Source organism: Tursiops truncatus, chromosome 20, assembly GCF_011762595.2.
Source record: "Tursiops truncatus isolate mTurTru1 chromosome 20, mTurTru1.mat.Y, whole genome shotgun sequence".
Classification (NCBI taxonomy): domain Eukaryota; kingdom Metazoa; phylum Chordata; class Mammalia; order Artiodactyla; family Delphinidae; genus Tursiops; species Tursiops truncatus.
In genome coordinates, this window is record NC_047053.1 from 38,378,017 (window position 1) to 38,398,661 (window position 20,645).

Genomic DNA, 20,645 nt, shown 5'->3' on the forward strand with positions numbered 1-20,645 from the left:
CCTCAAACCTCTGCTTGAATCTGTGCTTATGCAGCAACTTTACGATCCCTAATTCATCCTACAAAGTAAGCCTTTAGCAGGAAAGTGAGTGATCAGGAAAGAACATCTTTCTGATGTTTATCTTGAACATCTGGAAAGAAATGTCCCTTAGTGTTAACTAATAAACTGGAATTCTAATCTATACATTAGTATTGTATGAATACAATCATTGTCAGTCTGTCGTCAAGTGCCAGGTCACCTTTGGGTATACTGGTAAAGTCAAGTTTCTGGACATGCAAGGCTGAGAGGGACCGATTCTAGGCTGTAGAAAGTTTTTCAAAGTCATTCTAATCTATATTTTTAAAAAACCCTCTTGATAATCAGTCTTGTGGGCAGCCTTCTGTCTGCCTCATGTATTCCCGTATCCTCCATTAGGAATACTGTCAGTAAGCATTACTTTCAACAGTTAGTTGGTAAAGAAGATAGAGCTTGTACAGGCTCAAGAACTGATGATGAAGAATAGTTTTAGGAAATGTGTAGATTAGAGATGACAAGCACAAAGCATGCTTGCTACCACTCTTCTGTAGTGGTAGTGACACTCTGTGCTGCTGAGCCTAGACTGACTCGAGGACTTTTCTTAATGACGTTAATGCAGGAAGTCACAACCCGTGGCCTAGACTGGATCCTTGTGAGGTAAAACGCTGCCCTATCTAGTTTAGATGGGTTGTTAGGGATTCTGGCCATCAAAATTACAGAAGTCAGCTGGAAAGGACCTAAAGGATGGTTTATCTTTTGAGCTTTTGAGCTGCTCTAATTACTAAAAAGTTTGTCTTTATATTGAACTGAAATCTGCCACACAATATAGCTTGCATTACGCCACATGGAACTTAGCTTTGGAGTCTTTTAGATATTTGAAGAGGGATACTTTGTCCTTCTAAATCTTTTATTTTCTAAGCAAAAGGGTCACCAGTTTATTCAGTTGTTCCTTAGATGACACTTCTGTTATGACCTAGGTTGCCATAACTTGGATCACTTCCAAATTTGCAGGATTTATCTGGCCTCTTTTTTTTCTGTCTCTAGTATTAGTTCAAGGAATATATATATATATATATATATATGTATTTACTCATTTAAGCAATGCATGCTAACTGTGTTTTATTCCAATGCATCACCCTCCAGCATAATATTACTTCTGGAGATATGATGCAGTGCAGAATTTCTTGTTTTCCTATTAATTCGATAGAAATTATTTAAACTTAATAACTAATCATTAGTAACAAAATTCTCCTCTTCTCTTGGTTTCAGGGCTTGCTTTCAGAATGGCTCAGGTGCCTTGAACATATTTTAATAGAAACTTGTTTTAGTCACTTTTTGGGTTCACCCTCTTGTCTTGGGTGTGGGACCAAAGGCTTGTCCCTCAGATAGTTGTGATTGTGGTGGTGATTAACGAGTTGGCTCCTAAGCTGTAATTATCTTCCTCCTTCAATTAAAATTACATTTTTATATTACAACATGAGCTATTGCAAAATCGAATAATACGCGTTGGATCTTTATTTCCCTCTAAGCAGCTTCCCCTGACAATAGATGCTTTTTTCTTCCGGATTGTTAGGTACTGAGGAGGACATTCTTCCTGATAAAGATCGATCAGTGGGCACTTTGCAGTATTGCTTTTTTCTGTTTTCCTGTGTCCTCACTTGCTGTTATATAGTGATTAAAATACACTCTATTATTATTTCCAGCTTAGAGAATTTCGAGAGACTCATGAACTAGGACCATACTGATATGACAGCATAACTGGTGCCAATGAAATATTCAATCAACATATGCTTTTATTTTAAACTGTGCCAAATGATGGGCTTGATTAATTGTTGTGGGGTTTTTTTGCGGTACGCGGGCCTCTCGCTGTTGTGGCCTCTCCCATTGCGGAGCACAGGCTCCGGACGCGCAGGCTCAGCGGCCATGGCTCACGGGCCCAGCCACTCCACGGCACGTGGGATCTTCCCGGACCAGGGCACGAACCCGTGTCCCCTGCATCGGCAGGCGGACTCTCAACCACTGCGCCACCAGGGAAGCCCTGATTAATAGTTTTAACTGGATTTTATCTAATACTTTCCCACGAATTTTTCAATCATTTTGACAATGTGTAAACTGAGTGTGATGTTTCCAAGCAGCACTTCAACCAACATGTATTTGGCATACCTACATTCTGCCAGACGCTGCATTAGTCCTGGGAATTTATTTCTGGTTGGCCAAAGATACATGGTCCAGCCTTTGAAGAGGAATCAGGCACATGAACTCATCCAAAAATAAAGTTCAGACCACCATGGCCAAAGAACATAGGGTTCTCAGAAGAAGGCCTCTTAGTCTTGTGGGGAAGCATCACAGGGGAGTTGCTCTTTGCTCCTGTTTCTGCCTACCCACTCCCACTTAACACCACACGTGGAGATGTTATGTACTCATCTAGGCTCTGCTCAAATGCTTCTTCCGCCAAAAGAGTGGCCCTGGTCCTCATGCCCCAGCCCTGTGTATTCTCTCCCTTTTCCAACCTTCTCTGGTCCCTCATCTGCACTTTCTCTCATAGGTACGTCTCTTTATACCTCAAGGTAAGTTTATTTGCATATATGTGTATGTTTGCTCACTGTTGTTTCCGTAATGCCCAATAAATATTAGTTCGATTGAAAGAAAAGACTATTTTAGATAGAACACCTTGGTTAAATAAGGGGGAACAAGTTCTATTTTGGTCTAGATTGCCAGGAGTATTAAGATTTTAGACTTAATTTTTTTTTTTCATGGAAAGCCAGTCTTCTATCAGTTGGTTCAAGAGAACTGCTTTGTATCCATAGTTAGTTGATTGCCTGCGCACAAACCACCCTCTAATGATGAATACGAGGATTCTGAGGTTGCTTCTACAAATAAACATTAACGGACTCATTTTTTTCCTTATAAAGACTGCACAGAAATCAAGTTACTCTATTTTGTGAAAACAACTCCTAGTACTCTTTAGATAGATGGGAAAAAGTCCTCAGGTTAATTTGCTTAAGAAAAAGTCATGTATTAAATGACTGCTTATTGAAACTGAAGATCACTTTTGACTGAGTCATCAGCAACAGTGTACTGAGCAATACGATTTGTATCAGTATGTCTTGCGAAATTGTCAAGTCAGGAGTTGCATATATATTTTTTAAACTTTAATAACTTTATTGAGATATAATTCACATACCATAAAACTCACCCATTTAATGTGTACAATTCAGTAGTTTTTAGTATATTCACAGAGTTGTGTGGGCTGGTTTATTTTATTTTAAAAAAGGAGATATATTTTAGATAAAAAATCCTTTTATAAATATGTTGCTGAATGTTGCAGCCACAGCTTTTATTAAAAAGTTGTAGTGATGGAGAGGATACATTTAATTAGGAAACTGATGGTTTTTAGTTTGATACTGAGTTTATGATACTAATATTAAACAATGACATTTTAATCTTAGATCCAGTACCAAGATTTAAGAAACATTTACTACCCCATTAAAAAGCCATTTACTTAGGTATATGAATACATTTTTTTCATTTGATGTTTGAGTATATTTTTAAAAGGCTAGGTAGTTCAGACTGTCTGTCTGGTTCTCTACACTGTAAATAACTACTAGCTTTCTTTTTTACTTTATGCCTTATAGAACTTGCCTCTTTACTGGTGGACTTTCTGGAAACTAATACCACTTATTTAAATAAGAAAGTGTTAATTTATTAAGTTGATACTTTTAAACAGGTTTGCTTTTTTCTTCTCTTTTCTTTCTCTCTTTCTTAAAACAAACAAACAAACAAACAAATCCCGAACCCATTTTGTAGTATCCAGCATATCTCAAGTGGCTTAAAAAGCAGGGTTAATTTTTTTTAAGGTTCGTATCCTGAGATTCCAGTAGGTGGCACTCTTACAAAGCCTGAAGATTTGACTGCTTTGGCAATGCGTGATCGTTTTCTAGATGGTTCCCTTTTTACTGTGACCTACTTGCAAACCCATTTGTTCTGGATAACTAAAGTTCATTTTCCCTCTAATTGTCAGAGTTGCATATAGTGTTTGTTAAGCATTTTAAAAATGTACAAAAGAAAAAATATTCTTCAAACACCTTGATTAATTTCCAAGAGATAACCACTCTAACAATTTAGTATATACAATATTTTCCAGAACTTTCTCTAGCCTACCCGCACAGTAAATGCAGATAAATGTTAAAATTTAAATTAATAAAATTTTAGATTTTAAAATAATCATAATGATATGCTTGTCTTTGTTTTCTGATCCTGTACCTGGGTTTTTTCTTATGAGTTATTTTCCTTCAAGACAGACCTCTCATTTCTGCAATTCATTAATTGCTGAGTCTGAAAGGACCTTTTACATCTGTGTTGAATTACGGCTTGTGGTGTAGTGAATGAGGCCTAGACTTTCATGACAAGGATTCTATGCTAACTGCATTTCCTGGCAGTGAGAGTAGGGTAAAGAGAACTTAAATAATAAGAAATCTAATGCTTCCTTTGCCAACTGAAGACTGTAGAATATTCTAAGATTTTATCAGAATAGGACTGTGATTTTTAACTTGCTGGCTATTCCAGGAGATGCTAGCTATTGGTTCTTCAGTGGGAAATTTTGTGAAATCACTGATTTTTTTAAAATACGTTTTTCTCCCACAGTATAACTTAAGGGCAGCCAATTTCCCCCAGAATGAGCAATCCAAGAGACCAAGCCAGACAGAAATGCTTTTGTGACCTAACCTTGGAATTCACACGCTGTCACTCCTTCAGTAGGTCTGCTTTACTCCTTGTGGAAGGGAACCATGCTCAGGGGCATGAGTACCAGGAGGTGAGGCTCATTGGACCATCTTGGAGGTTACCACAAGGAGTGGTTACTTTATCTATTTATTTCATTGAGGTATAATTGACATATACCATTATATTAGTAGTGTTGGGTATACAACGTAATGATTTAATATTTGTATGCATTGGGAAATGGTCACCACAATGAGTCTAGGTAACAGCCATCCATAGATGGTTACTTTAAAGCCATGGGATTAGATGAGGCCGCCTAGGGAGCGAGTGTAGAGAGAGAAGACAATAGGATTAAGTCAACATTTAGAAGTCACAAAGAAGAGTCTGAGAAAAAGCTTCCAGTGAGGTGATGCCTTTGGGAGACCAGTAGAGAAAATATTCCCAAAAGAAGGGAAGGCTGAGAAACTAGGATAATAGCTAAGAAATGACCACCGACTTTACACATGTGCAAAATTCCTTTCTCCTTGGAGTTTCACACAATTCAGATGTAAGGAAAACAGAGGCAGTTTAAAGCAGTAACTATTTGCAGCCACTTTTGAGTACCAGGAAGTGGCATCATTTATTACTTGGGGGCTGTGGAGCTTGTGCGGGAAAAGACCTTGATAATCTCTTTAGGTCTGAAAGGTAAGGTTCTCCTAGCATCAGTTCTGGAAGGTGAGGTCTAGACAGAGAGCTGAATTGCCGTGCATAATAAAGTAAGATGAATGGAGCATCTGAGATCACTAGCAAATTTAAAAAGAAGTGTGACTTCAGAAAGCTGCATACGGAAGCAAGTCAGCTGAAAATGACATAATAATCTTCTGTGGGCTTTTGCACCCAGTGCTGGAATGCCTCCAGGTTTGCCTGACTCTCTCCTCTCCATTCTGCTCCTTTGACGCTCCTTGCTCATCAGTTCCCCTGGTTTCTCCAAAACATTTTGGTTACACACAGTAAATAATAATAGGACACAAATATTGAGTACTTCTAAGTGCCAGGGACCGTTCCTACTGTTTTACGTATGTTACCTCACTTAAGCTTCACAAACTCACCCCACTTTAAAGATCAGGAAACAGAAGCAGGCAAGAGGTTGAGTTACTTGCTATTAAGTATTAGGGTCAGAATTTGAACCCAGTCTGGCTTCAGAGATCAGGCTCTTAATTGTTAAATCTTGCTTTCGTTTTCCTTTTAGGGTTTTGAATTTGGCAACCCAGATTGAACCACAGTCTACTCAGGCTTAGACTTTGGCCACCTTCTGCCCCAACCCAGAACATGACATCTGTTATCGACTTGTGGGTCTACCCCACCCCAATAGAAACCCCACCCTGGGCCTTGCTGGTGCCCAATAGGAGGAAGGCCGTCAAAGCAGTGTTTGTTTACGCCCCTGTGTCCTTTCTTATGTGCTTCCTCTGTTCCCTTTCTCCCTTCTCTGCCTGGTTGGTTTCTGTATGAAGCATTTGGTTGCCTCCTCACAAATTTTTCTTCCTCCAAGCGTCCTTTGAACTTCCATCCGCCCTATCTCACTGTATCACTGTTCCCAGTAGATGTCTATCTCTGCCCTCAATTGGGAACTCCTCCAGGCAAGGACCATATCTTTATTCACCTTCGAGGCTTGAGTTGGGCACACTATGGGAGTTCATTAGTGTTTCTTGATTGAATGAAAGAAAGTGCTAGAAAAAGAACAGGACAAATGTTATCCCGTGTAGTGCACAGTACAATTTTTTTTTGTAACCTTGATGGGCTGGTGTAAAAAGGAAAGAACTTCTAAAAGAATCTTCTTAACTTTATCTCCCACTTCAACATCTTTATCTCAGTGTTTATCTAATACTAATAATTAGTATTTCACAAACCTCTCTCTATGCCCTTGACACTATTGTTGGAGTCAAGGAGGTACACACTTCACATTATTACCATTCATCTTTTATTAAGATTAACTTTTTAAAAACATGCTACTTGATCAAAGTCCGGTGATTAAAAATATGTTCCAGGTCACTAGAAGAAAGTTTATTAAAAGACTACTCTAGGTCCAGGAAGAGGTAAGGCAATTTTGATTTGTTATAAAGACCAACATTTCCACAACTATTTGTAATTAAATTTTGTTTCAGAAGGCCAAAAAAGGCTCAAAGTGAATAGGGAATCCAAAGAAAATCAAACAAACAGAAATCGAGATTGAATGCTTTTGTGACCAGTATCATCTAGAGCAGTATCATCTTGCTCTAAAAGGAATAATTTCTACTTGTAAATTTCTTGTTCCTAAGGAAACAATCATGGGGCAGATCTTGTGAAATTTTATATTATTTCTTCAATTTCCTGAACTTGGGAGGAGACCACCTCACCATTCACCACTTCCTGCACGATTGTCTTGATTTTTCGGGCTCTGGTAGGGTCTAAAGATAAAAATGGAACAAAGAGGGCAAAAGTTAGTGTTTCAAATACTCATCTACAATTGGTTGTTTAACTTAAGCTTCTAAATTAGGTATTGACTGATACAGTCCATCAAATTTCAACTTTCAAAAGTGACTTTTGCATTCTAAACGAAATGCATTTTATTTAATAAAATGTATTCAGTGTTGTGCACAAATGAAAATATTTTTCTACTTAAAATTTAAAAAGTGTTTATGATTCTCATAATACTTTGTAGATTTTTTTTTCCTTCCTGAGCTTGCCAAAAGTTTTACCACAGAACAGACTACTCATTTTTCTGCAGGAATGCATAAATATTTTTTCTTTGCTCTGAATACAAATATACTTTAAGTTTAAATTAGTTAATAACACTGCAATATTCAATGAGATCTTACAGTTTTAGTCATTAACAGATGTGATTCTGACTTATTCCAAGTGCTTCTTAGGGAATCTGCCTACCTTTGGAGGAATCAGTTGACGGTGCTTGAGAGTTGGAGGCTGTCACAGAGGAACTTTCATCCAAACAGTCACTGTAAAGAAAACAAGGGAGTTGATATCACATGATGCTTTCTGGAACGAGAGGGAATAAGGAATTTGCTATTTGAGCTTAAAAAATGACCAACTGGAGAAAGTATTATACATTTCTTGATTAAGAATGATGGAACGATGCACCCTGAGAGTAATCAGCTGGTGCAGTGCACCTTTGCTTTCCAACCCTGCCTAAAATGGGCTCTTAAAGTGAAGCAAACTGGCCACTAATGGAAGATCTGGTTTCCTGATTTACAGTCCTGAATTCTTCCCACTAGTCCGGGCTGTTATTACTTTTGGAAAGTTCGCTACAGTAGGTCTGAGGTGATTGCGTGGCTGTGATTTGATGTCATTCTCAGCATCGGGGCATTAACATCAGAACTCAGACGGTTGATTTTTCTAATACTCATCTGCAGTATGCCTCTGTCTGCGATGCCATTGTCCATCCCAGCATTTTATTAACTTTTATCAGGGAAGATAACGGGTGACAACACTTTGCACAATGTAGAGCATTTAACAAATCTAAGGCATGTCTTTACTAGATGTGTTATTTTCTGTCAACTAAAGAACCCTTCCCACTTCTATTGCCCCCAGACTGCATCAGGGTCCACGGGCCGTCAGCCATTGAGGTTATTCTCAGCCTCAGTTATCTATTCACCTTTGGGCTTCTCCGTCCAGCAGGCGGCGGTAGGTCTCGATCTCCAGCTCCAGATGGGCCTTGATGTTCAGCAACAGCTGGTAGTCGGCGCTCTGGCGCTCGGCGTCACCGCGCACTTGCAGCAGCTGCTCCTCCACGTTGCCGATGAGCTGCCGCACCTGGGACAGCTGGCTGTAGTAGTCGCCCTCGGTTTCGGCCAGCGAGTCGTCCAGGGATTTCTTCTGCACGGGGGAGGGAAATGACACAGACGTAACAATGGAGGGGACCGAAATGCGGAAGGCAGCCAATGGCCTTACTAATTTGGATGCAACATTTCCTTTGCAAGGCGAAAGGAAGCCGCGTCTTTTGGCGCGCGCCGTACCGTGGCGAGCTGGGACTGGAGCTCGATCTCCAGGGTTTGAAGCACGCGCCGCAGGTCGGTGACCACGCTCTTGCTGGACTGAAGCTCCTCGGTGTTGCTGCTGATCTCCTTCCTGAGCTCGGCGCTCTGCCACAGCAAAGAGGGGGGAGGGGACGTGAGCCAGCCCTGCGCCTCTCCCCGGTCTTTAATGCAAGTGTATCAACGCCTTTTGTCTTTGTTAGTGGTACCTTTTCAATGAACCAGGCTTCCGCATCCTCCCGATTCTGCTGGGCTACGGCTTCATACTGCCCCCGCATGTCGTTAAGGAGGCTCGTGAGGTCCACTCCGGGGGCAGCGTCCATTTCTACGCTGACCTCGCCTGGGCCGCCGGCCCGGAAGCTTTGGAGCTCCTGGGGACAGCGAGTGAGAGAGAGGGGCACAGGGGCCCATTGTCACTTTCGTGGGCCTCTTCCTCCACAAAACATAGTTGGTATAAAGACAAACCTATCAATATAATATATTCAAACATTTTTAACCTAAAATTCGTATTTTTATTCTGATTTTGAAAGAACTTAAGACACTTTCACGGGCCCCTAAACTCACCATGGGTCCTGGGTGCCGTGCCTACCATGCCTGATGGATGAGTTGGCCCCGCTTCTTGGGGCTCCACAACCTTTACAAGAAGGGAAGGCCTGGTGGAAAGGTACCCGGGGTTTTCAACTACAGCTCCAAACCGAGGGCTGCAGACGGTCCCTGGGCTTGCCCACTGTTTGTACCATAGTCATTGCTTTACAGTGGAAAACTTTTTAGGAGCCTAGTGCCAGGGTCATGCATGATTACTTATATACATTGCGATATATCAGAGTTCCATGTGTGTATTACACTGGGTATAATTCATTTCTCTAACATATATAACAGTCTGTATTATTGGTAGACTTTTATTTTTGAACTTTAAAAATACTATATCTTTTTCTTGATAAGTATCTCCTTTTATTTTCTATGACTAAAAGATTAATTCTTCAATCCTTCCAGAGCGTTTTTCACTAGATAGCGCAAAGTCAGCCTTTTAACATTTTTTCCCCAGCTAATGAATAAAAATACTATATTTTAAGAAATCACTAAATCAGGACAATTAAAATTCTGATTGTCCTTACCAAATGATGAAAATGACAAAAAGTGCCTCTCACGTGTTAAACTTTAACAGAAACCACCACCACAACTTCAAAACAAATGGTCATCTTAACAGGGGGATAGTGTATCATGCATATCTCTTCTAACTCCAGGTTTATAAATTTGAAATTGTAATTTTTGAGTCTGGTAGAAAAAAGCAGCTTAGAGAACTGTGCTTTCTGGCTCACCTCTTCGTGATTCTTCTTCCGGTAGGCCAGCTCCTCATTCAGGGTCTCGATCTGCATCTCCAGGTCGGCTCTGGCCAGGGTCATCTCGTCCAGCACCTTGCGCAGACCGTTGATGTCAGCCTCCACGTTCTGGCACAGGGCCAGCTCATTTTCGTATCTGAAAACCAAGTGCAAAACAGTCCAGGGAATCAACACACCCATTTGAATAAGCCCCCTGCGATCTTCAGGGCTGTTTTGCATATAAATTTAGCAGCATTGTAATGCATGAGACTGTTTTTGCTTTTCTAACTTTTTCTTTTCCTTTTTTTAAATGACAGGTTGCTACTCAGTGGGAGAGAAGTGAAAAAATTAGGAAGTGATACTTTTCTACCAGCGATGAACCGCAGTAGCACCGCATCCCAGGCTACCTCTTCCCGTCTGGCTGGCTGCCTTGGCTATGAACAGTAAGTAGCAGCCCCTCTCTAGGTGGAGTTTCTGATGGAATCCTAAAAGCGGTTGAAAATTAGATAATAATTAGTCATCTTGCTTAACCTTTATTCATGGTTTAATTTAAAAACAGTGATACTTCTTTAGTGACTCGTACTAAGGTTCAGGATCATCACCACTGCAACATCCTGTGAGGAAATTTTGCAGAGCAAAAAGGACGTTAGTATTCTCTCCTTATGTCTGACGGTGGTGTATGGGAAAGGAGGAGGCAATATAAAAATAAATGCCTGGTTAATGCTTTAGTTGTATGTGTCATCGGGAAAAAGGTCACTTCATTTAGCGCCCAGGCAAAAACATTATTCATTCATTTGGATGCATGGAAGACTGAGGTTTAGGACTCTGGTGGAATTATCATGTCGCAACATGAGTCAATAACAAATGTCGAATATGAAAATCCGTAGCCTTGGGTTTAAGTACTTTACAACTAAGGACGTGTGATGTGAGTTGTGTTTGAATCTCGTTACTTTCTGATAGAATGCCCAATGTGACTTTACCAAAACATTAAATGCATGGAGCATGTGAACTGCAGAAGGTTGGAAATATTTGCCGTCAATGAAGGCAGGAAAATAGAGAAAAAGAAGAGATCCTGGGGCCTGTCAACCATCATCAGTCTTTCTTTTAGTCTACTCACTTCATTCTGAAGTCTTCGGCAGCCAGTCTCGCATTGTCGATCTGCAAGAGCAGCTGGGCGTTTGCAGTGCTCTCAGAAATGATCTGGCCAAACAGGGGAAGACACACAAAGTGAGGTCGTACAAGACAGTGTTCTGCAAATATATCTTTGACAGGAAAATTTTAGGTGATGTTATAATGCTATTTTATTAAGGGTTTAAGGCAGTTAACTTTTAAAAGAAAATATGTATAGAGAATATTATTTAAAAATTAAGAAACATACATTTCCCCCAGAAAAGGTAGTGTAAAAAACAATCACTTTATGGTAAATGATAAAATGAAACTAAATATCTTAAGATGAGAAATTATTCCAAATACAGTTGAATGGAAAGATATCTAAGTTTTAGGTGATTTATGACTGTAAAATATTGAAATAGCAAAAAAGAAAAGTAAAAAATAATTCCCAAAGCCCCTCTAAAAAGCCATTTTGTTACCTTATTCCTGAGGTCTTCAATCAACAGTTGATATTTACTATAATCATTCGGTGGGTCTCCAGATCCTCGTATTTCGTACCATTCTCGAATTTTGTTTTCAAGGTCAGCGTTAGCCTCTTCTAGAGCTCGAACCTTATCCAGGTAGGAAGCCAATCTGTCATTAAGATTTTGCATAGTTTCCTTTTCTGATCCAGAAAGAAGGCCTCCATCGTTGCCAGAGAGAATCCCTAGAGAGCCCCCTCCTGGGCTTCCCCCAAATCCAATCCCCAGGCTCCCAAAGCCACCTCCCCTGGCTCCTCCATAACCAGCGCCCAGTCCTCCTGCAAAGGAACTTCCAGAGCCACCACCAAAGCCGGAACTAGAAGCAAACATGGAAGCAGCTGTAAAGCCTCCCCCATAGCTGCCTCCAAAGCCAAAGGCACTTCCCCCGTAGCTGCTTCCAATGCTTGAGGCAGAAATGCCCCTGGCTCTGCCCAGTGTCACACTTTGGGAGGACAGCCACTGGGGCATCCCAGAGGTGTGCGCGGAGAGTGACATGGTGCTTCTCGAGAGACCCACAGCCAGGGATGGTGCAGTGTCAGCAAGACAGGAAGGCTAACCTTTTATAGGTCACCGAATGGGTGTTGCCGTTGAAAAGTTCACTCTCTCCATTCAAAATATGTCTCCCCTCCCCCCAACCTTTTTTGGCCAGCTCAACAAGAAAATGGTTTACGCACATTGACAATTCATTGGTATAGAACTAATTGAATAATTGTTCCCATTACATATTTGTGATAGAAAGAAGAAATCTGGGTGGAGTACAGATAGGTTGTCATAAGGAATTTTTCGTCTCCAAATTATTCCATTGCTTGTATTCTCAGCACTGCCCAGTGTCTTATGCACAGTAGGAAAGCAAAGAGTGACTGCTGAATGGATAAAGTAATGAATATTTCTTTCTAAGTCTTAAGCTTCTTAAAGTTCACTCATATTTCCTACCTGTTTCCTTTCGAAAACTCAATATAAACCATCTGATCATGATGTAGTGTATCTTCTGGCAGAATATCGTTTCAGAAACTGTTGTGAAACGCACTGGTGGGAGGTGGGGAACAAACACATTTTCCAGATTGATACCAGAATTTAAATTTTCAAAGATTTGAAAGTCTTGTCATTAGGTTGTTGCATGGTTTCTCTTTTTCTTTTTTTTTTCTGCGGTACGCGGGTCTCACTGTTGTGGCCTCTCCCGTTGCGGAGCGCAGGCTCCGGACGCGCAGGGTCCGGACGCGCAGGGTCCGGACGCGCAGGCTCAGCGGCCATGGCTCACGGGCCCAGCCGCTCCGGGCACGCGGCATCCTCCCGGACCGGGGCACGAACCCGTGTCCCCTGCATCGGCAGGCGGACTCTCAACCACTGCGCCACCAGGGAAGCCCGGTTTCTCTTTTTCTGATTCAGAAAGAAGACCTCTTAAACATTGAAAAATGCTATTTTTGAGTAGACTATGATGGTATTTCCAGCAGGTCTTCCTTTACATGAAGTTTGACCTTCCTAGTAAACTCCATGAAATCAGGAGCCTTGTCTGGTAGTTCATTACTCTACCGCCAACTTTGCTAGTGTATCAAAAAACAATTGATCTTTTTGTTTATGGAAATTGTATCAGTGCTCGTATCCTCAACCCCTTAACCCCCAAATATCCAGATATTATCTGCTCTGACTCCAGCCTCGCTGAAGGTGAGGTTCTTCAATTCTGTGGATAGTCCTATGAACAGCTAGAGCCAGCTGTGCCCACTGGTGATTTGGGGGCAAATGCAGAGAGGTTGCACTTGAAGCCCATGTCAGACCTCTAGAGTATCAGTTCTGGCAAATGGGATGATCTTGTGACCCCCTTTTTTTTTTTTTATCACTTTCCTAGGAACAGGAATGATGAACTCAGAGTGAAATCCAACTACAACTTCCTTTTACCTTTTCATAGAAGGGAGATAGGCCAAGGGACATATTTTCTCCTAACTTATACACTTCACAAAGAGCAAGCAAGTGGGATGTCTAAATAAAGGGGTTTTTAAGCAAGAAATTTGCAGAATTTACATATTCTCATTCACAAGAGATATAGAGAGGAAGCAGCCATCCCATGCAGGCTCAGCTTGAAGAGAGGGGCCATGATCCATCCATTTGTTCCATTCCTTGAGAGAATGGAAACTTGTTAAGTGGAAATGCCAGGGGCCCCAGCATTATACGGATTCCTTTAAACTATCACCGGCGTTACAAGCGTTTTTTTCTGATCTTGTCCTTGTTTGAATCATTAGTAGTTATTGTGTACTTAATATGTTCTAGACATTGGGCAGTTGAACTACAGACATTATTTTTAACCTTTGTGGCAACTTCTTAAAGTGAATATTTTTATCCCGTTTTACAGAAGAGCAATCGGAGGGTGAGGATGTTAAGTGACTTATTCAAGGCTACACAGCCAGGAGATGGCCAAGATAGGATCTGGGTCTGCAGTGCCTTCTATACACAACACAACCCTGCTGCTTACAGTGAAAACAAAAAGGACAGAGGGTCGCTCTGACCCCCAAATCATGAGACTGGGTTTCTGCCCTGCACATCAACCAGGAGTTTTAGCTCTTTCCTTTCCAAAAAAGCTTTCTCTTTGAATTTCATTTCTCAGTGTACAGCCTGAGACCCGGTGATCTACTCTTCATGGTTTATCAGAAATGGCATCACAAATGAAATCTTGGGAACCTATAGGCAAATGTGTTTTTAGTTATACTTTTTGACATGTAACCGCATCTCCAGAGATCTTATGAAGTACTAGTTAAACTTGCACTTCCCACCCAGCAACTTGACATTATGGGTGTAAATTATTAGTCACTCACAAGTAGCAACCCCCTGAGACAGGGTGAACCCATTTTATTGCCCTAGAAATGAAAACAGACTATTACTTGCTTACAGAGTCAGAAGGAATGTGCCAAATTCAGAATTGTAACTTCGTGATATCACATAATACGGGAATATGATTAACTTGAATTTTTGAACTTGGAATCAATTTAGTGCTGAAATGTATACTTTCCAACTCTAATGCTTCTATGTAAATTTTAAATAATCTTGTTCAATATCTATACATTATGTTTACACATTATACCTTCGTGTTTCTATACATATATATTATCGTAGACTGTAGGCTTCTCAGGCAAGGGCTATGTCTACTTCATTTTTTATCCTGAGTCTTAGCCTAGTATTTGGCTAAACTTCATTCTTGCACGCTTAGAGTTACTTCACTTGAAAGGACTTAATCCTTAATGTATTTGAATGTGTCATTTAAAATTCATTTCATTTGAAAATGACTTTGCTCTAATTTACTGGTATGCTTTGACCAAGATTTATTCTGAATCCAATTATGAATGGGGAGCAACTTCAGAAGTTGAAAAGAGAAATATTCCTTCTTCAGTGGCTTCTTTTTGTGGGGGGAGGGAAGGCTAAGCTAAATAATTAAGCCTCTATTTTAGAGTTTTTAGAAGTGAAAGTAAATTCCTTTGACAGCTGTAAAAATACAGGAAGGTGGGAATGTATAAAATGGGCTTGTTGGCAAAATGATTACGTAAGTTGAGGCACAGAGGAATACGACTACAACTTGGGTGACTGTTCAAAAGAATTACATCTTCCATTTCTGTAGAGTTTAGAGAATATTCAAAATGAGGATTATTATTTATATGGCATTTGTAAATCTTTAGATTTTTATTAAGTAAAACATGTGCTCATTTTCTCATGTCAGATTGGTTAGTTTCTTGGTCTTTGTTTGCAGGATTTTCCTCCAGAGTTCTGTCTCTTAAAGACAGACCTTTCACTGGAATTCCCTGGCGGTCCAGTGATTAGGACTAGGTGCTTTCACTGCTGGGGCCGGGTTCAATCCCTGGTTGGGGAACTAAGATCCTGCAAGCTGCCAGGTGCGGCAAAAAAACCTTCCACTCTGTGCAATTTACTGATTGCTTGGTAGATGATATCTTTCTTTTTTGCTTTGAATAACATTTTAAGATCCTGTGACTGAATGAAAGAATATTGAGTTACTGACTTTTATGCTGTGCTTTTTTTTTTTTTTTGGTGTACGCGGGCATCTCACTGTTGTGGCCTCTCCCGTTGCGGAGCACAGGCTCCGGACGCGCAGGCTCAGCGGCCATGGCTCACGGGCCCAACCACTCCGCAGCATGTGGGATCTTCCCGGAACGGGGCACGAACCCGTGTCCTCTGCATCAGCAGGCGGACTCTCAACCACTGCGCCACCAGGGAAGCCCTGAAGTGGGTCTCTTTTAGACTGCATATATATGGGTCTTGTTTTTGTATCCATTCAGTGAGCCTGTGTCTTTTGGTTGGAGCATTTAATCCATTCCCATTTAAGGTAATTATCGATACGTATGTTCCTATTACCATTTTCCTAATTGTTATGGGGGTTTTTTTGTACGTCCTTTTCTTCTCTTGTGTTTCCCACTTAGAGAAGTTCCTTTAGCATTTGTTGTAGAGCTGGTTTTGTTGGTGTTGAATTCTCTTAGCTTTTGCTTGTCTACAAAGCTTTTGATTTCTCCGTCGAAACTGAATGAGATCCTTCCCGGGTAGAGTAACCTTGGCTGTAGGTTCTTCCCTTTCATCTCTTTAAGTATACTGTGCCACCCCCTTCTGGCTCATAGAGTTTCTGCTGAGAAATCAGCTGTTAACCTTATGGGAGTTCCCTTGTATATTATTTGTCATTTTCCCCTCATTGCTTTCTATAATTTTTGTCTATAATTTTTGCCAATTTGATTACTTTGTGTCTCGGCGTGTTTCTCCTTGGGTTTATCCCGTATGGGACTCTCTGTGCTTCCTGGACTTTCCCATGATAGGGGTGTTTTCGACTATAATCTCTTCAAATATTTTCTCAGGTCCTTTCTCTCTCTCTTCTCCTTCTGGGACCCCTATAAATGCAAATGTTGTTGTGTTTCATGTTGTCCCAGAGGTCTCTTAGGCTGTCTTCATTTCTTTTCATTCTTTTTTCTTTATTCTGTTCCACAGCAGTGAATTCCACCATTCTGTCTTCCAGGTCACTTATCCGTTCTTCTGCCTCAGTTATTCTGCTATTGATTCCTTCTAGTGTATTTTTCATTTCAGTTATTGTATTGTTCATGTCTGTTTGTTTGTTATTTAATTCTTCTAGGTCTTCGTTAAACATTTCTTGCATCTTCTCTATCTTTGCCTCCATTCTTTTTCCAAGGTCCTGGATCATCTTCACTATCATTATTCTGAATTCTTTTTCTGGAAGGTTACCTATCTCCACTTTAGTTGTTTTTCTGGGGTTTTATCTTGTTCCTTCATCTGGTACATAGCCCTCTGCCTTTTCATCTTGTCTATCTTTCTGTCAATGTGGTTTTTGTTCCACAGGCTGCAGGATTGTAGTTCTTCTTGCTTCTGCTGTCTGCCCTCTGGTGGATGTGACTATCTAAGAGGCTTGTGCAAGTTTCCTGATGGGAGGGACTGGTGGTGGGTAGAGCTGGCTTTTACTCTGGTTAGCAGAGCTCAGTAAAGCTTTAACCCCCTTGTCTGCTGATGGTTGGGGCTGGGTTCCCTCCCTGTTGGTTGTTTGACCTGAGGCGACTCAACACTGGAGCCTACCCGGGCTCTTTGGTGGGGATAATGGCAGACTCTGGGAGGGCTCACGCCAAGGAGTACTTCCCAGAACTTCTGCTGCCTGTGTCCTTGTCCTCTTGGTGAGACACAGCCACCCCCCACCTCTGCGGGAGACCCTCCAACACCAGCAGGTAGGCCTGGTTCAGTCCTATGGGGTCACTGCTCCTTCCGCTGGGTCCCGACGCACACACTACTTTGTGTGTGCCCTCCAAGAGTGGAGTCTCTGTTTCCCCCAGTCCTGTCGAAGTCCTGCAGTTAAATCCCGCTAGCCTTCAAAGTCTAATTCTCTAGGAATTCCTCCTCCCATTGCTGTACCCCTGGGTTGGGAAGCCTGACGTGGGGCTCAGAGCCTTCACTCCAGTGGGTGGACTTCTGTGGTATAAGCGTTCTCCAGTTTGTGAGTCACCCACCCGGCAGTTATGAGATTTGATTCTATTGTGATTACGCTCCTCCTACCATCTCATTGTGGCTTCTCCTCTGTCTCTGGATGTGGGGTATCCTCCTTGGTGAGTTCCAGTGTCTTCCTGTCGATGACTACTCGGCAGTTAGTTGTGATTCCGGTGCTCTCGCAAGAGGGAGTGAGAGCACGTCCTTCTACTTCGCCATCTTAATCTCTCAGGTTTTGTTATTTTAATGGCTTAAATATAAGACTGCTTTTACAGACCACTGATATCTAAGTGAAAATAGTGAATCATAAGGAGGTTCCTATTCTGTTGTGGCTGATGGGTTCTCAGATGGCAGAAGGGAGTGCTGACAGAGAAGGGGGACTCGTTTCAGTCCTCACACTTGGCTTTCTTGCAGGCTGGAAGAGAATCATCATCTACTTCTTTTATTTATTTATTTATTATTATTATTTTTTTCATCATCTACTTCTGATGTCCGAGATTTCTTCACCGTGAAAATAATTCCAAAAGCAGTTTTTCTAGCTTCTCCCTCCATGCAGAAGCACCGCTTGGCAGTTGGTGGACACTGCAGCCTTGGTGTCACTTTCCAACAGCCCAAACAACAACTGTACGTTTGCCACATCGTATGGGCCTCTTATTTCTAAAGGCCTTTCAGCAGCACTAGATATAATTACATTCTTTCCTTTGCAGACCTGCATCAAATTGAGGGCGTTGGAAACTGTGTACCTTCTCATTGTGGAGTCTTTGACAGGGGGGCTATAGACAAGTTCAAAGCCCACACCTCACTCAATTGCCACTTTAATAGGGGGTCTTTTGAAGTAAAATGGTAGCTTCTGTGTTACAGTTATGCAGACTAAATCCACATCTAAATGTGTACAAGCAATATGAAAAAGGTTTTCTGTCTTCAAAAAACTGCAACGGTATCGTACAGCCGGACTCTTGAAGAAGTTGCTCTCAAAACATTGCAGTGGGGCTTCCCTGGTGGCGCAGTGGTTGAGAGTCCGCCTGCCGATGCTAGGGGACATGGGTTCGTGCCCCGGTCCGGGAAGATCCCACATGCCGTGGAGTGGCTGGGCCCGTGAGCCATGGCCGCTGAGCCTGCGTGTCCAGAGCCTGTGCTCCGCAACGGGAGAGGCCACAACAGTGAGAGGCCCACGTACCACCAAAAAAAACAAAACAAAAGCAAAAACAAAAACATTGCAGTGAGATGGATCTGAAATGATAATTGTCAGTCTAGTTAAAATCTTAATCGGTTTTGATTTTCCCTGTACAATTAGCAAAGTTGTAAAGAGTTCAGAAACAGCTACTGGTTTTTCAATTTCCTGTTTCGTTTCCTTAAATTCAACAACATGATTGATGGCAACAACTGAATAGCCCAGGTGAGCGGCATTCTCCACGAGCCCAGCGCCTTCAGGTTGGAACCCTCCCACAGGTCCAAATCCGCAAACGCCGCCATGCCTACAGAGCTTAATGTTGAATCAGACATTTCAGAAAGACAACATTTCTAACTTTGAAAGAAGCCATGGTACTCTGACTGATTTAACTCTTAGTTGAAATTTATGTTTATTTTTTAACTTTTATTTATTTATTTATTTATGGCTGCATTGGGTCCTTGTTGCTGCGTGTGGGCTTTCTCTAGTTGTGGCGAGCAGGGCCTACCCTTTGTTGCAGTGTGCCAGCTTTTCATTGTGGTGGTTTCTCTTGTTGTGGAGCATGGGCTCTAGGCATGCGGGGTTCAGTAGTTGTGGCTCGCGGGTTCTAGAGTGCAGGCTCAGTAGCTGCGGCGCACGGACTTAGTTGCTCCGTGGCATGTGGGATCTTGCCGGAGCAGGGCTTGATCCTGTGTCCCCTGCATTGGCAGGTGGATTCTTAACCACTGCACCACCAGGGAAACCCACGTTTTATTTTTATTTTTGATGGAGACTTGAGCAAGAAAAAGGAATAGAAAGAAGCGAAATGGTTGAAAAATGAAGTGAATGAAATGACCTGGCATTAGTTAGCCCTGGGAAGTGTATAGTGAGAGGAAAATCAGTTGATCATCACTTTATTTCTGTAAATAGTGAGAGTGTCTTGTCATAAGGGCTCCCCTGGGACAGGAAGTTGTTTCTCTCTTGCTTCAAAGTGGCAAGCAGGGCTGTGTGTCCTTCATTCAGAACTTCTTGAGAATCTATTACGATAGGTCTGATGCTGTGAAAGACAATGGGGCTCAGAGATGACCAAGACACTCCATGATGCCAAGGAGGCTGTAGCCTAGTTGGAGAAGCTGATTAATGTCAGTAATTATAAATCAGTCAGTGTAAGTGTTAATGAAAAGTTCAGGATATAGAGGAGAGATTCCCAAGTACAACTGGATGAAAGGGAGTTATTAGATGTTATCCGGTGGTGGCCACATGCCAGTGCAGTGCCCAACCAGCCAGGCAACCCAAAGGGACGTGGGGGACAGCCAGTGCATCCTGAGAATGCAGTAATGAGTGACTTGTGGGCAAGTCACATACTGTAAAGCTGAGAAATAATTCACTTATTCCACAAATATTTATTCAGTACCTACTACGAGTGTGACATTGTTCTAGGTCATAAGGATACTTCAGCGAGCAAAACAGACACAAATTTCTGTTTATGGAGCCTCATTCTAGCTAGAATTGTATCTAGAGGGATTGTATTGTATCAATCAATTGTATTGATACATCCAATTGTATCATTGCATCTAGAGGGATATAGACAAGAGCCATATAAGTAAATTATAAGATAATGTGATATAATTCTACTAGGAAGGTGAAGAAGTGGGGACTGGGGGTCTCGGGTTGTATAAGAATCCTGTATCATCTTACACAATAGGAATTTGGGTCTTTAATATCTTAAGTTGCATAATCAAGAAATAGCAGTACAAGCATGTTCTTTAGAAATGTACAAGTTAATACCAGAAATAGTTAAATGATTTTGGAGAGGAAGATTCAGGAGTGGGGAGACCAGGGA

At 41.6% G+C, this 20,645-nt stretch overlaps 1 protein-coding gene, 1 long non-coding RNA gene and 1 pseudogene across 2 annotated transcripts in view; 1 reads left to right on the plus strand and 2 right to left on the minus strand.

Moving 5' to 3' along the window:
• Positions 1 to 6,680: 6,680 nt before the first annotated feature.
• LOC101324642 (keratin, type I cytoskeletal 12) lies at positions 6,681 to 12,198 on the minus strand. Its single transcript, XM_019939382.2, has 8 exons — positions 11,647 to 12,198; positions 11,175 to 11,257; positions 10,058 to 10,214; positions 8,948 to 9,109; positions 8,721 to 8,846; positions 8,360 to 8,580; positions 7,633 to 7,703; positions 6,681 to 7,157 (listed from the first exon to the last, which is right to left on the minus strand). Exons 1-8 carry the CDS (start codon positions 12,181 to 12,183, stop codon positions 7,060 to 7,062), a joined length of 1,455 nt encoding a protein of 484 aa, XP_019794941.1. The 5' UTR covers positions 12,184 to 12,198; the 3' UTR covers positions 6,681 to 7,059.
• Positions 8,498 to 20,645, plus strand: part of LOC109550600 (uncharacterized) — a 39,167-nt gene continuing 27,019 nt past the window's right edge. The window contains exons 1-2 of the long non-coding RNA XR_012328672.1: positions 8,498 to 8,774; positions 10,375 to 10,500. This is a non-coding gene — a long non-coding RNA (uncharacterized lncRNA). The remainder of the gene's footprint in view (positions 8,775 to 10,374; positions 10,501 to 20,645) is intronic.
• Positions 18,106 to 18,759, minus strand: LOC101325224 (ribonuclease P protein subunit p30 pseudogene; annotated as a pseudogene).

Coding starts and splice junctions, on each gene's coding strand:
- LOC101324642 (XM_019939382.2), bottom strand. CDS start 12,183: ATGTCACTCTCCGCGCACACCTCTGGGATGCCCCAGTGGCTGTCCTCC. Junction 10,215..11,174: donor GCCGAAGACTTCAGAATGAA/GTGAGTAGACTA, acceptor CTTGGTTTTCAG/ATACGAAAATGAGCTGGCCC. Junction 9,110..10,057: donor GGAAGAAGAATCACGAAGAG/GTGAGCCAGAAA, acceptor CGCTGTCCCCAG/GAGCTCCAAAGCTTCCGGGC.